Source organism: Cynara cardunculus (genome assembly GCF_001531365.2).
Source record: "Cynara cardunculus var. scolymus isolate 2C chromosome LG 5, CcrdV1, whole genome shotgun sequence".
Taxonomy (NCBI): Eukaryota; Viridiplantae; Streptophyta; class Magnoliopsida; order Asterales; family Asteraceae; genus Cynara; species Cynara cardunculus.
The window spans coordinates 2,584,760-2,601,727 of NC_037532.1; the positions used below are offsets into that span (position 1 = coordinate 2,584,760).

Consider the following 16,968-nt stretch of genomic DNA (forward strand, 5'->3'; position numbering starts at 1 on the left):
AATTTTAAATTGACCGGGTGTTGACCGGGGGTTGACCGGAGGTTGACCGGGGGTTGACCGGGGTTGACCGAAAGTTGACCGGGGCCGGGGCCGGGGCCGGGGCCGGGGCCGGGGACTATTTATATAAACCGGGGCCGGGGCCGGGGATTGCAAACCCCGCCCCATCCCCGCCCCGTTGCCATCCCTAAACCCAATCAATTGAGATATTTATGGAAATGATGAGAGTTTATTTAATATGATTTGAATATTTATGGAAGATGATTAGAGTTCATTATCAATACTTTATATTAGAAAATAATCAAAACTTTTATGAGATTACATATTTATCAAATTAAATGGACGATTGAGATTGAGTTATATTGGTTGTACAAATGTAAATAATTGCATAATAAACCACCTCTATATATTTATTTATTTAAACATGAACATTTTAATAAAAAATTCGACTAATAGAATGGTATTTTTTTTTAAAGTTAAAAGGGTAAATTTTGATTTTAGTTCTTGTGGTGTATTAGTAATTTCGATTATTTTTGTGGTTTAAAAATTGCGATTTTTATTCCTATGGTTTGTAATTTTGTTGCTATTTTTGTCCATAAACTAATTTCTACCTTTTAGTACAAGAGACTAAAATAGTAGAGAAATGCAAACCACAAGGATCGAAATAACAATAAATTGTAAATCATAAGGATGAAAATAACAATAAATTACAAATCATAAGAATGAAAACTGCAATTCTAAAACCGCTAAGGATGAAAAATCACAATTTTTAAGAAAACACAAAGACAAAAAACATAATTTACTCAAGTTAAAATCACATATAATGTTATTAAAACGATCATTAATCTTTAATACAACCATCCACAGTATCGACCACCAGAATCTGCGATCGATTTTCAAGAAAAACAAAAACCCCATTGAAATTTCTAAAATAAAAAATGATTGAATTTCTAGAAACGTGATAACTACATGTAGAAATATAAAGGAAGATTGGGTAAAATATTCAATCAAATTTATTTTTTAGCTACTTTTGACATCGGATTTATATTTTAGTAAAGTCCAATTTAGCTAGCAAACCAAAGAAGAAAATTGTTTGACGATTTTTGCTCTCTTTGCTCGTAAATTGTGCTTTCTGATTAGTATGGCATTGTTTTTTTTAAGGGAGTTACAGGTTATATCTGGATTAATCTCGACAAATGTGACTGCAAAAAATCAGTTATGATAAACTCAATGGCCAAAAAAATAAAAGAGGAAAACATGGGTGCATGCTATTTTTTTGCCTGTTATAATTGTTAGTTTAAAAATTCTTTCTTAGAATATGTTAGAACCACATTCTCTCCTTAATAGCTCTTTTTAAAAATTCATAATAGAGTTCCACATGATCTCAAACGATATTAGAGCTAACGTCTACCATCATACGGAGACACTCTGGCAATCTGTAGTTGTCTATACTCTAGCCTCGTCCCAGCACTCTGAGGCAATCCACGCCTGTCCAACATCTGTTGAAGGAGGCGTGTTGGAGTCTCATATCAGCTACATTTGGACCATTTCTCGTCAATATAAGTTAGGACCTCATTATTCTCCTCAATGACTTGAAAAGTAATCTAACGAATGTTCCATATATTCTATAACAATCATCTACACATATAATCAAACAATTACTAAACACATGAGTATAACACATAGAAAGTTGTCATAACACCATGAATATAACACACAGAAAGTTGTCGAAAACCTCTAAAGAAGGCAACGAGACGGGTATAGAAAGTATGATTGTTGGCATCCCTATGTTATGCTAATCGACCAAACTTTTATGTTACGTACAAAAAAATCAAAATACTGTACAAAACAAGCAAACACACGACAATTAGACGAATATACATAAATGCAAAAAGACGAACAAACAATAAAACTCGGGCTAGGAAAGGCATCGGGGTTTTCTCAAGAGCGGAATTTTTTTATGAATGCATATATAATTACAACTTCTCATCATTGAAATGAGAGGCTATACGTGACGGGAAATTCACACACACACACACACACACACACTCTCTCTCGGAGCTTGAATATGGTGTTGAGAATTGGGATCAATCTAGGCACAACCGAAACAACCGGATATAGTGAAGGAACTCGAAGGTTTTGGTGGCCGTGAATTTGACGGTTTGGTGGTTGGAGGTAATTCTGAATGTTTGGTGGTTGGAGGTAATTTTGAATGTTTGGTTTGAGGTTTTGCATCAGGTAATTGACAGGGAAGATGTTTTAAGAAAGCTTTTACTGCCCCTTCAACACCATCTTCGTTTTCCATCGCCTTCGCCAACTCCACGGCTCGCTCCTTCACCTGCAAAATGCTCCAAACTCAAGGTTTCAAACGGAACCGACCCGAACCGAACCAAACAAATCCAGTAAATCCCATTTAGGCAAATCTATTATATCCAAAGGGGTAGAGAGACTGTTTTCGTTAACATCAGTACTGGTAGAACAGTTTTTTTTAATAAAAGAAACAAGAAATCAAGCTCAAGATTTGACATATGATTCTAGTTTTTTTTTTTTAATACTTTTATCTCCTTTCAATAGTGATTGACATATATATTTAAAGAATATGAGAACCAACTATTTCATACCCTCTCGTCCCAAAAATAAGTATCCACAATCTTATTTTAGTTTGTCATGTCTGCTTTAAAAAACAGGTGTCTACTATGCAATTCTATTTTATGAGATGGAGAAATTCATTGCTCCCTCTATTATGAAGGGTACAATTGTCATTTAGTTAATTAAAAAAAGCAATAATTATACATTTATAAATTGTTGCTTTTTTCATTGTGGACATTTATTTTGGGACGGACGAGGTATATTATTCACGATGAATAATCATGAATATCATGTATTTTCCTCATGGATAAAACATGAATACTTGGTTTCCATGTTCCCAAAGTATTGTTATACATACCGAGGATAGAATGTATCTGGTTGACACGAATGAATCAAACGTATAGTATTTTGGTTACTTACCTTGGGATCTAGCATGAATTTAATAGCGTCAACCAGCTTGGTAAGCGTAAACTGATCGACTGGTATCGGTGGCGGCCCTACACCTCTGCTATGAACTCGTTCTCCCCAAAAGGGTTGGTCGCCAAAGAAAGGTACGATTGTCGTTGGACACTGAATTCCAAACGAACCGAATACATATTAGATAGATCAGAGAAAATTACAAAGGAAACGAGCGTGCTAAGAGCATTACCGCAGCTTTAAGACCAGCAGCCGTAGTTCCTGCTCCCCCGTGGTGCACCTGTAAGCATAAGAATAGCCAACTCTATTACAACCATATAGAAGTTAATCCAAACAAACGGTATATCCTTTATATGGTGTTGAATTGATGGGTAGTTTTGTAATTTTACCGATCTGTCCAAGTGTTATCATTTCTTTCATCATTTGAGAGGAAACTTATCATATATTTTCCCTCCTATAAAAGTTCATAATTCTACTGGGTCATTTATCAGCACAAAATCGGTAAGCATTGATGAAGTAAGACTTACCACCCTCACTCACCAGGTAAGATTTTCGGTCAACAACATGGCACATAAAGATTGTTGGTAAGCCAGAGACGGACCTAGGAATTTTTTGAAAATGGTGGCACCATTTGACTATAAGAAACAAATATAGGGATATTTTTCACAAAAGTCATCATTGGTTTGTTGGTTAGTTCATTGCTTTTCATATGTGATTTGAACTTGGGTTTGGGGTGAAAGAAAAGCCTTGCAAACCAACTCTACCAAGGGAAATTTGTGTCCTCATTGTAGTTTTAAAATATATACGTTTGGCACACAAAAAATTGATACGGTGATACTTTTCACGACCCTATAATTTTTTACACTATGACCGAGGAACGAATCGGTGGTCTGTTCAACCACATGGGTCTGTCCCTCTGGTACGCATCTCTTACCTAGGGCCCGTTTAGTTTGTAGGATTTGATAGGATTCGGAACTGAATTTTATTCCAACCCGCGCTTGGTTAAAGTGAAATCCCGGGATTTTAATGAAAATCCCATACAAGTAGTTGGTATTTCAGGGGATTTCATAAGATTCATTTATAATAATGTTCTAAAATATGTTAAGAACATTCGTTTTGTAATAATCAATGAATAAAAACCAATTTAATTACTTTTACAATTATTTATAATTTATTTTTATAAATTATACATAAAAAATGGAATTCAACTCCATTCTAAGTCCTACAAACCAAACACACCAAAGATTCCAAATCCTTCCACGAGATGCAAACCCCTCAAAAAGATTATGCCAACCAAACGGGCCCAAAGTGTTGGGTAAACAACCCATAAGAGAAGACCAACAATTTTTTACGAGATGGATGTAAACACCAGACTCAACAACTATGGATTTTCAATAATAATGGAGTCTAGTAATAGTATTGAGATGGATAATGAAGGCTCACCACAGATGCACATTGTAAGAAAAGCCAGTCATGAGGGATGTTGTCCAATGAGTACACAAAATCCTTTGGCTCTGTCACTGAGGGATATAGTTTAGATGCATCAGTTTTGATTCCGCAAGAGCACAATAATACTCACTTGCCGTAGTTCCAGAAACAAGAACAAAGAGAAATTGACTGAAATAGCCAATCCTGTCAAGGGGTTTCACTTTTTAGCCACTTTTGTACCTCATTTCGACTTTTAGCCGATTCTTACGCATATGCGTAAGGTTTGCTTTTCAGTCAAAAAAGTCACGCATAAATAGAAAGTTACACATAAGCCTCATTTTTGACTTTTAGGTTTTAGCCACCTATTTTTAAATGAAAAAAGTTACGCATAAACCTTATTTTTGGCTTTTAGCCACCAATTTTTAAATGAAAAAAAGAAGTTACGCATAAGGATTTTTTTCTTTCTAAAGAAAAGCAAACCCTACGCATATGCGTAAGAAATGGCAAAAAGTCGAAATGAGGTACAAAAGTGGCTACAAAGTGAAGCCCCTTGACGAGATTGGTTATATCAATCAATTTCCCAAGAACAAATAACATAAAAGATGTAACGGAATTTGTCCTAAGTCCTATTTAGTGTAACAATATTTTTTTTCTCAAGCAATGTACAAAATATTCTATTTTGTACCCATCTTGACCGGTAACATGTTCTTGTAACATTTGATGACGTGGATGCCAAATTTATCGTCCCCTTCATTGACTGGTTATCGGTCAAAATGGGTTTAAAAGCAGAAAATTTTGAAACTTCGTTACATGGATTGAGGGAAAAAATTTATTTGCTACACAAAATAGGAACTAAACCAAGACTTTGTTGCATTTTGGCCTAAAATATATGATGTGAAAGACGTACATAGTTGAAGATCAACCACTTAAAGAATAAAGAAACGATAGACTTACAGTTACCAAGACCACCCCATCCTTTGTTGATGATGCCCCTTTGTCCGGTCATTTCTAGAGCTTTAACAATTGTCTGCGTCATTTTCTCAGGCTCTTGAACTGGCTGATGATGGACAAATATAGTTGTTTGAATCAACTACTATTGGACAAAATTACAAGACAAAAGTATATTCTCTGGGGTCGTAAGAGGGGGTGGATGCCCAATTGCGTATGCCATGAGGTATTCAACTGTGGCAGGTATCACCCAATGGAACCAAACCAAACGAATGTAGTATATCTCACGTGAAGTCGGGTTTGGAGAGGTAAGATGTATGCTAACCTGATCTCTATCCCAAAGAGTAGAGCAGTTGTTACGTGATTACGTGAAGACAATAAAAAGTACAGGCATTTGTTTCAATGCGAAGATTGTTATGGATTAACTTATAAGAAAAAATTTAAATAAAAAATGAATCTTTATGAACAATGTGGATATCATTTGAAAATGAGTAATTAGGATAGAATCAAACATTCGATCGATCTCCGGCTTGTGAAAAGTGAAACAAAGAGAGAGACAAATATGATACAGATTTGAAAAGCTGGTTATGAGAAAACAGAAACACACAAGAAGCAGGTACAAGAAAATCATAACCAATTTAAGATTGGATTTTTTTGGGAGGGGGGTTGCATCTCTAGTTGTATAAAAATTAGTGTGGGATAGAGAAAAATATTTATTTTCTGATATATATATATATATATATATATATATATGAAGTTCAGATTCTGGTTACTGTAGATACGTGTGGTGAGTGGTGACCCGCGTAGATCCTTAGTTTTTCTATAGTTCAAAATGCAATGTTTGTCATGATTCATGACACTTTGAAGAAAACAAAGACTAGATACCTAAATCTGCAGTTTAAGCAAAAAGGAAGCAATGTGCATGGAGAAAGAGAATATGTATCAATTTTCACTCTTAACTCCACTTAGCAATTACATTGAGCAAGAGATATGTAGTCCCTCCATCCCAAAATAAATGTCCTAAGGCACCCGGTTTTAGAAACATGCAATCATACACTTTCTAATTAACTAAGCGAAAATTTTACCCTTAATAATAGAGGGAGCAATGAATTTATCCATCTCATAATTAAGGGTAGAATTGGAAAGCAAACACTTACTTTTGAAAGTGGACACTTATTTTGGAACAAACTAAAATAGAAATGCGGACACTTATTTATTTTGGGAGAGTACTAATTTTCGCTCTTAACCCCAATTACTTCTTGGTTATGACTGCTTTTTAAGGCCTATATAAGCCTCGCGATGCAACTAGGGAACTTTTGGGGTATGCAGACACAATAAAATTTGCCAAGCCCAACTTGGTTTATATGGTTTCAGTAAAATGTATGTCGTAATGTGCAGCTATGAGGTTAACCAGTCGTTAGAACATAGCGAGTTCTGTTATTTTGACATATCTCCCAGTGTTGCATCAAAATTTGCGTTTTTTTCTTCTCCATTATTAGATTATACTTGTTTCTGCAAGTGGATGATTTTTTACATTTGTTATCAAAATGCCTAGTCAAATTGTAGAATTATATCCTAAAGCTAAAGAGATGAGATTTTGATACTTCAATGCATATACTATTTAGATTGCTTTCTTGGCACTTCAATCTGTTTATTTCTTTATAAAGATTATAAATAGCATAAAAGAAATTGATGATATAGATATAATAAATCAATGAAAGAAAACTCACAAGGCTACCAAACCCAATGTAGATAGGCTTTGGACCAGCTTTAAGCCAGCGTACAAGGTCTTCAGGAGGTTCATAGTTTGAAGCAAGATCAAGGAAACAAAATCCAACCACATCGACCTTAGGTCCCCAATCTGCATTATAATTGAAGTTAATCCACCTCATAAACTCAAGACTTGAATACTTAATCGAGCTTCATTAAAATTATACATGTATAACACATTACACATCATATGATTCTTTTATAGTTTGTCAAATGATCGTTCATGTTCCACCCCACAAGGGCAAGGGTACAAGAAAGATCTTTGGGCTAAAAAATTACTCCCTCCATCCCAAAATAGAAGTCCGCAATGGTTTTAGAAACGTGTAATTATTAACTTGTTAATTAACTAAATGAAAATTTTACCCTTACTAGTAGAGGGAATAACAAATTTCTCCTCTCATAATTGAGGGTATAATTGGAAAGTAGGCACTTACTTTTGACGGTGGACACTTACTTTGGGATGGAAGGAGTAGGTTGTTTAGATAATATGAACCAGCTTTGCATCTAACTAATATTACATCGGGTACATGGCATGCGAATTACCTTTTGGTTTGGGAACAAGATGAGGACTCCATATGTATCCATGTGGAATATCAGTCTCGGAGCCTTGAGAACCACTTAAATACGTGACAGGCCGCAGCTTCAACTTTTTCTTCCTAACATCATTTATCATGTCCCGAATTCCAAGCCAAATCAAAGAGTCGACTATTTGATAAGATAGCTGCAAAAACACATAACATACAGAAAGTTAACCATGTGTAACTGTGCAAAAGTTACATTTACAGAAGAAAATATTACTAATATGGCCATGGGAAGTCAACCAATGAACTTACTCGATATGCAGCTGGTTGCTTGACACGGGATAGAGGATGAGGAAATTCACTAGTAGGCCTGATAAGAAAAATTTCTAGTCACTTGTAATGAAATTAAGAACCCGTACCCAACTAAGGGGCCGTTTACCTAGATGCTAACCCGTTATGCGTTTACCGGTAAGAGTCGACACTCTCCGTTACCTTACAAGGTAAGATTCTAGTCCATCAAAACGGCATTGGATGCAACAACTTACCTGGTAAAAGTCGTCACCCTCACTTACCGGGTAAAAATCTTAGTCTTTGACATCCCTCTTACAGGTCTCGGTCCTTGCCCTGTTTATCTGGTAAGGTAAGTGTCCGATACGCGCTTATCGGGTAAGCATTAGGTAAACAGTCCTTGAATTACAGAAGGGGGAAATACACTATAAGCGAATCTAAAGTAAGTTGTAATTGATGGTATTATTATCTAAACATGATGCACTACAAGCATCTCATTTATCAACCACAAGTTCCAAAAAACAGAATACTATCTGAAGGGTAGTTTCATATCAAAAAAATAACTTACGTCCAAGGCATTGTAAAGAATATATGAATGGGTATTTTCAGTGACTCTGCAACATGTGTATGTCCTGAGACATAATCAACACAATTAGTAAGTGAATACAAACCTCCAAAGCAATATACAGCAATAACACTTCCCAACTAAAAATCAGAAGAAATCTTTAAACAGACAATCTGTAGTTGGCAACCATTGATGTAGTTTTAAAAACTATTTGAATGCCAAATAACTAGTACAGAATTATATTTCAATGCTTATGTCAAAAGATAAATGAACAGGCAAATTGGTCTAATTTTAGAGGGGCATGGATGCAGGCATGGGTTGGGAGTCAGTTGATTTAGAGAGGGCATCTTGCCCTCACTTTGGCATGTTTATTTCAGTATATACCAATTACCAACAGCATAGAATGTGAAAAGAGAACCTAGCAGAAAGCTCTATAACTAAAATTGCAATATCTAAATTGAGAAAATTTTAATTAGCATCGCAAAACACTTGTATCAACCAAATTCCATATGTAGAAACACAATGCAGAAAAACATTAATGAAAAAAGTTAGAAAGAAGAAAACTTATCCAAGCATGCTTCAAGATCACAACAGATTTTATTACTTGTAAATTAAGAGTCAGCAGTGGGAACGGCAATGCAGATGGCATCAGCTAACATGACATTTTTTTTGAAAAACCGATCAAAGTGATTAAATGATAAATCGAGTCAGGTATTTACCATATGCTGGGGGATTGGCTATCATTGCATCGGCTTTAAAAGGGATTCCGGTATCAAGATCAGGCTCTCTGCATGCCGCGAGTAATGAAAAAATTATGTCTTTCATCTGACTTCTCTGAACAGGAATTTCAGACGGACCAGAAGGCAAGAATCCTTTGTTCTTAACCATGTCTGCGTAACAACAAAACATAGAAGCTCGTGAGTTAATTATAAGCACCTCCATGCTCCTATAGACAACCTCACTCACGTTACTAGATAAGCTTCAATTGTAATGAGTTAATGACGGACAGTTGATCAGGGACTGCTCAGTAAGGTAACGTACTGCTTTAAACAGAAATCCTTTTGGATCAATCCTTGTGATTTTTGAACAGTGCAAGGGCCTGTTTGTTGGCAGCTTAAGGAGCTTAATAAGACTCGCAGCTTATTTGGTCAGCTATACATGACTGTTTGGTAGTGGCATAAATGATATTGAAAGTGGCTTATTCGGTAAGCTTCTAGGGGGGAGCTTTATGCAGAAAGCCAAGTTTTTTCAAAACCTCCCTCTCAATTAAAAACACACTCCTTCCATCTAGAATAAACTCTCCCAAACAAAAACCTTCCCAATCTATACAGACAGATTAATCCACAAAGACACATTTATCCATATTTGACTTGATGGAAAATCAACCAAACAGCTCCTAAGTGACAGGTTGTTGATGAGAAATGAGATCTATGTGCATCATGCCCCAATGGTGTTCTTAAATAGATAGCAACATGATCCCATACTTACCATATATTTGAGTGCACTTCCTACATCCATCGATCAACCAAATGAAGATGATTAGGCATTTTTTCTAATTACATAACTATAAAGATCTTCTTGCTAGTAAATTCCAGAATTTCGTCAACACTTTTCAAGTTGATTTTTCAGGAAAGCATAGAAATCTTAAGCTACGGGTGAACAAACTGGAAGTGTGTGTGCATATGTGAGAGAGAGGGAAAGATTGCAACAGGTAGTCGAGCTTCAAAGTCTTTTAATGGAAAAACTACTTTTAGCCCTCTATCATTCCAATATGCTCCACCTCCATGAAAGACAATCTGTTGCTTAAAAATCAATGTCTATTGAATATTATAAGTAGTTGACAACATGAAGAACAACTATGGGGATGAATACATCTTTGTTTAGCTTCATGAGATAGATTTGTGTAGAATTAAAATATTACCAGGGTTCCAATTACAGCATGTATTAACAATGCAAGGGTGGTGCCTGATGGTTTGAACTTGGGCTCCAAAGGTCAAAAGTGCCTGGAGGTCCCAAGTTCAAATCCAAGAAGGAATAAAAATCCCCTTGTGGCCATGGACTATGGAGGTTCAAATGCGGTGACTTCGGGTTACCCACAAAGCAGGTGGTCGCCCTGGGATTGGTCGGCTCGCATAACGAGTTGGATATCCATGTTAATAGAAAAAAACTATGCTCTTGAATTTTTGGCACCCACAAGATTCAGAAATAACTCGGAATATATTATTAGCCATCCATATAAAGTCCTCAAGTCAATGTCAAAAAAAGAAGCAAGAGGAACATACATTCAGCAAGAACTTTTGGATCTCCACCTAGCGGATGGAACTCCAATCCAGCGGTCAAGACAAACTCTTTGAAGTTTGAATGAGTAGCTAGTCTAACACGATGGCCATATTCCTGAAATAAATTCATTTGTGGAACATCATTCAACGTCCATGGGTCAATCATAAACCTTGTTTTCAAGAAGAAAATAAAATCATCAACCCAGAATACCTGTTCATTATTTCACTCCGTTACTGAACCATAAAAGTTAAAAAAAAAAAAAGTGACCAAAACTGACAAACGGGTAATTGATGGTATTTAAAATTGTAAATTAAAATAGATAGCCTTCAAAATATTCATCTCCTTTGTAAGAAATATGTCTACACACAAGCAACCGTCAAGAAATGTAATTGAAGAAGTGCCCTGGGAGTAGACCTCCTACCAACAAATTGATGGCGATGGAATCATGGGAAAATCATTTCAGGAAAAACAGTTAATTAAGAATGAAAGTCAGTTTCGTCCTGGAAGGAAGGACAGCAATCAACTATTTTATGTTCTTATGGTCTAACTTATGAGGAACCTCCATACAATAATAAATTGCAAGCATAAATTGTATTGACAGATTACTTCTTCAGGGGCCCGTCTTAAATGGAAAACTTCTTCAATAGTTAGAAAAGAACTAAACGATGAGCTAAGTAATGACGGTGTAAGATTGAATCCAATAAAAATCTCAGGAAACCGAGATTCTTGGACTCGAGACTAAAAGTTGTATATGACCGATATCACACAATCCATATACTTCACATTTGCTAAAACTTTTAATAGAAGGTGGTAAAGAGCAATAATTTTAGGCGACCTGCAAACGCTTGCCAATTGCAATGAATGGTTGCACATCACCACGAGTTCCAACAATTAGTATTACTACTTGCAATGGTGGATAATACCGCGGTTCCGCTGAGTCATGGGGATCTTCATCGCATGCATCATAAACCTTCCCTCCTCCGGCAGCAAAAGCACTCAGTTCGACATCTCCAGGTATCTCAAATTCTACTGTGCCATTTTTTACCGTAGCAATTTTGTTCAACAACGTGAGCTGCAATGTTTTAAATGATCAACAGAAATCACAAGCATGCAAGCATAGATGATCGAACAGCTAAATTAAACAACCTCCGTTTCAGAATACCACATACAAATTTAGAGGTCCTATACAGAAGAAAATAACTACATGATAATTACTGCAGCTATGTGTCTACTTAAACATAGTTTTAACACAACAAGGATGTCATCCCGAACTAGCTCAGGTAGGCCACAAGCAACCAATCAGGATCATAAAGAGATGCATCAATCCTGAACTCTAGAAAATAATGAATTAAGTAGCTGAATTTATATGACTAAAAGGTAGAGGTAACATTAGTAAAACTATACAATTTCCTTAAGTAGCATGGGGGGAAATCCATGTAAATAGTATAGAGGCCGGAGTGAGCGGAAATATAGTTCGGTACTGATAGGAATTCCATGATCATGAACAGGATATAGTTGACTAACTCTTGAGACTTTTGATTAGTAGTGCTTTTTCCTGTTGTCCCAGCAGTAGGCATGTAAATGATTACAGAAAAATTCAATTATCATCTGAGACGAAGGATCGTGTGAAAATAGGAGTTAAGATAAGAAGTGTAAGAAGGGATTTGGACCTTGATCACTTTTAGTCTCAAACCAACCCATGAGTTGTGCTTTAGAAGGGAATTGATCCGGTGTATCTCATTAGTGCTGATCTAGTGTTCCTCTTCAATTAGGATTGATCCAAGGGTGGAGATCCCTTCTTATCCTTCTCACCATAACTTTCATTCTCACTAGAACCCAACCTATCATCTGATTCCATATTTAATAATTATAAAAAATAGTTTATCTAGGTTGTTTAAACCGGATAATAAATCTGTATCCCCCTACATTAATCTAGGATGAACATGAATATTGTTGTATTTGATAAGATTGTACATTAAATAATTGATTTAAACAACCATGATAAACTTTGAAACTGTTAGCCGATTTCTCCCGTTATTAATACGACTGTCAGCACAGTAACCAGAGTATTGACGTTCCCCCGATTTGATCTTGATCCCGTGTTAGTGTGGATACCATTTGAGGGCTAGAACATTCAAGCCTAAAGATTTAACATCAAAGTTGCACTTTGAAGGCATTACAACACAAAATTTGAAGCTTTATTTGATAAGGTATGATTTTGGTTCAACCGATTTTATTGTGTTTCACATAGATCCTTGGTTTGGGAATTGGTTAATTTTATTATATCTGTTGCGTGCATGGCTCCCAAAATCTCAACAAATATTTCATTAATTTGAAAGTCATGTTGTATTTTGACATATTGTTGATCTTATTTTCACTTACAGTTCCAATGTAAACCGTTGTTGTTTAGTCAGTGATTTTCCAAGAATTAGTGTGCTCTTTCCACCCAAATGTTGCAATCTTGAGTTTTTCGAGTCATTTAGCTAAATGACCTTAAATGAGTTGTTAATTAAATTCATGACCTCCTGGCTATATAAGAAGAAATGGGTTTATACTCGTGAGAAGGTCATGGATTTAATTAAAATCTCATTTAAGGTTATATACCTAAAAATCTGAGTTTTTCACTAAGGATGTAACTTTGTTACTTAAGAGATTCGTTTAGTGCATGTTAGGTTCCATCAATTTAATGGTTCATATTGAATCTCAAAGCTACCTGAGCCAGTCTCATGCCTAAACCACCAAGATAAATGGGCAAACCAGAGTTATCCCCCTACCAGGCATGACTCAACTACTTTGTCTTCCCCACTCGCTCAGCCTGATAAAAACACGACTGTTCACTAGAATGTCAACAACATTGGTGTTATAGATTCCAATTGGAACTGAATTTAAACATCAAATTTGTAACTGAGTCGAGGGAATCTTGTCTAACTTGCAGACACATATATTCACACTATCACCATAATGATAAGTTCCTTTGTAATTTTAAGTTGGCAATTAACTTCTTCTAAAAACTGACCCTGCTCATATCGGGTAAACTACAAACTGTGAAATCAGAATAGAGTTGATAAAACTCCCAAGCCATAGAGAGAAAACTACCAATGTTGAGCTCGGTACCAAGAACTAGAAACACGCTTGCAGCTCTAGTTTAAAAAATGCATGTTTTGTTAATTATTGTCCTTGAATTATTTTGCTTAACAAGGGGGTTTTCAGTTAATATAATGATAATATCCCCTGGGAAAGAGGACTTTAAAACATGTGTAGGCATTACTCATGGTGTGGTGCACGAGCCTCATTCTTATCTGATACAAGAGGTACATAAGGAAGGTTTAATTTCCTTTTTGTTTCTGTGTAAAGGCCTTTGGCATAACATGAAGACCATACTTGCATGAATGAATGATAAATTGGTTGGAATTATCTCTATAGTCTTTAACTTAATTCTTCTCTTTAATTGCTCTTTGTCTGTTATCCCAAGGGAATCTGGTAATTTGAGTAGTTAACTGAACATCAATGAATGAATCTTGTCATTGTCCCCAGCTGTCTTTGATGAATATGACACACTAGTGGCATGACAAGTATGCATGTTGTGCAAATATATGTAATATAAATACCATTTAATTAAGCCACCTTGATAATATGGATTCAATCTCAGTACTCGGGTATGCGTACATGTATACATACACACACGCATGTATATATATATATATATATATATATGGGTGTAAACACAGTTTACCTTCTGTTGTGCAGATAGCTGTTCATCAAATAATTGAGGTGCCTCTTCCGCAAGCATATTACTTCGTCTAGGCCTTTCAGTTTTTGATTTTTCCAGCCTAAACTGACTGGAAGATGACTCTAGCTTGTCAGAACTTCCTATTAGAAAACTTGTAAGTTCTGATTGTAATTTACGCAATCTAGGCAAACTCTTGCCATCAGACCCTGCACATAAAGCATAACTAATTTGAGGTCAAGGGAAAACATTCCCGGAAGAAACAAAGCAGAAACCTCGGAATTTGTATATAAGCTAAAGCGTGGAATCAAGTGATCCGACCAAATTAAAACACAACTCCTCAAAGTCTATAACTGCTAGTTGAGAGGTAAAATACGATATCAAATTTGATTTCGGAATTTTCAATTCTCCACCAAGCAAGATAATAAAACAGAGGTCCATGTTATAACTGAGTCTATAAGTGCTAGTTGAGAATTTGCTTAGCATTCCAAAGTTTGAAGCATCACTAATATAATTATATTACAACCTTTCAGACAACAACCATAATTTTAGTAACAAGATCAATGAACTGTTATTATCATCGATATAAGATAATAAAAGAAAGAAGAAAAATGAGGATGCCATATAGACAACAACTGCTTATTTTTCTAGTAATTAACAAATCAATCCTCAATCTCAAATGTGGTATGAGTGCAAGGCTTCTTTCTATTTCATCTGATTATACGCAGTCCAAATGGAATCATTTATCTTCTAAGATATGGAGACAAACACTAAAGCAGTTTCCAGTTGGACATTAATCTTAAGCTGGATCAACTATCAAGTTTAGCAACAATGACAAGTGAAGCTACCTTAGGGTCGATTATTGGTTTGTTTCCCTCTAGACTTTTGCTAGCTCAACTTGATATCTGCTATTCTTTATATTACAACCTTCAAAACGATAATGATCAAAGTGATATAACAAGACGGGTGTTAGTGCTTCACGAATACGAACTACGAACGTGGATTTTCACAGTAGTTTTCGAATTCTCTAAGATACTATTCTATTTATGCTCTAACAAAACAAGGAATTCACGTTTAGTTGATGAAACCAAAACTTCCTTCTCGTTTCCAAATTCCAAGGATTATTGGCCATCCAATTCAACATTCACTAACAAAACAATAACAAATAACTACAATTAACAAACCTGAATAACTGGTACCGCCATTAGAAACCGCACCACCACCGCCACCAGCAATAGCATCGTCTCTAATAACTTCCACTTCAGCTCCACTATTGCCACCACTACCAGAAACTCCCTCCTCAATCTGAACAGAAACTGCTCCTGAAGTCGACAAAGAAGAGCTATCCTGATCTTGCTTAGGAACCAGCTGTTCCGGAGATTGCTCCATCGTCGATGAAGCCACAAAGTTCTCCGATGTAAAAACAAGTGATTCTCCGGCCGCTTCCGATCCAGATCTACAGAAATAAAGCTACGAGATTATCAAGTTCCGGTGGATTTGTAGAGAATCAGAATAGCAGCTCCGGTCAATCGACGGAATGATGTTGAAGATGGAGCGATGGACAGAAGGGGAGATGATAACCGTTGAAAGACGAGCAGTTACGGTCAACTTTGAGGGCAAAGGGGCTTTTTGGTAAAATCGCTTTAAAGTACAGGCCCGCCTATAGAATCTTCCTGTCCCGGACATCCGCAGGAGATTTTTTTTTTCCTCCCAAAGATTCAAACAACGGAGAAAATAGTGGGCATGAAAAATTTCAAATTTTAACCTCATTGGTTTGAGTTTGGCTCAAAAGATCAAAAATATTAAGAGGTCCTAAATTCAAATCCAATGAGGAATAAAAATCCTCTTATGGCCACGGAGGTTCAAATGCGATGACTTCGGGCTATCTGCAAAGTAGGTGATCGTCTTGGGATTAGTCGGCTCGCATAGTGGGTTGGATATCCAGTTTAATAAAAAAAATCAATTTGTATCATTTTTGAAAAATAATTGTTATAAATCTTCACGTTTTGGATTGTGAAATGAAATTTGTGGAATTGGAATTCATTAAAAGAATTTGATTTTAAAGTAATTGATAGGAATTTGAATCTCTATCTTTGTTTATGAGTGGGTGATAGTTGTGACGACAGTAGTGACATGATGGTTAACGGGGTGCAGATTGAGTGGTGTGGGTGGGTGGGATGAGGGGACGACTATGACGACATAGCAATGACATGGTGATCAATTGTGGGTGGGGTAGGATGGTGAACGTGAACGTGAAAGTGAAAGTAGTGGGTGTGGGGGTAGGACTGGATGGGTGGCCACTGTGACGATGAACGATAGTGGTGAAGTGGTGTAGTGGGAGTGAATAAGGAGATGGTTGGTGTTGTTAAATTTGATACAAACGGTATTTTTGTCTTTTTAGAACCGAATTATAAAATTTGTTACATGTGATAATTGAT

General features: G+C 36.1%; 1 protein-coding gene across 1 annotated transcript; it reads right to left on the minus strand.

Annotated features, from left to right (window-relative positions):
- Positions 1 to 1,669: 1,669 nt before the first annotated feature.
- LOC112512407 (sterol 3-beta-glucosyltransferase UGT80A2-like) lies at positions 1,670 to 16,132 on the minus strand. The gene is made up of 14 exons (XM_025118348.1): positions 15,715 to 16,132; positions 14,537 to 14,739; positions 11,639 to 11,875; positions 10,806 to 10,917; positions 9,243 to 9,413; positions 8,527 to 8,590; positions 7,983 to 8,040; positions 7,693 to 7,870; positions 7,110 to 7,240; positions 5,386 to 5,488; positions 4,447 to 4,523; positions 3,236 to 3,283; positions 3,007 to 3,156; positions 1,670 to 2,335 (listed from the first exon to the last, which is right to left on the minus strand). The coding sequence occupies exons 1-14, from the start codon at positions 15,917 to 15,919 to the stop codon at positions 2,090 to 2,092; spliced, it is 1,983 nt and encodes a 660-aa protein (XP_024974116.1). The 5' UTR covers positions 15,920 to 16,132; the 3' UTR covers positions 1,670 to 2,089.
- Between the last annotated feature and the right edge of the window lie 836 nt (positions 16,133 to 16,968).

Coding starts and splice junctions, on each gene's coding strand:
- LOC112512407 (XM_025118348.1), bottom strand. CDS start 15,919: ATGGAGCAATCTCCGGAACAGCTGGTTCCTAAGCAAGATCAGGATAGC. Junction 14,740..15,714: donor TGGCGGTACCAGTTATTCAG/GTTTGTTAATTG, acceptor CTTTATGTGCAG/GGTCTGATGGCAAGAGTTTG. Junction 5,489..7,109: donor ACATTGGGTTTGGTAGCCTT/GTGAGTTTTCTT, acceptor GTCCATCATCAG/CCAGTTCAAGAGCCTGAGAA.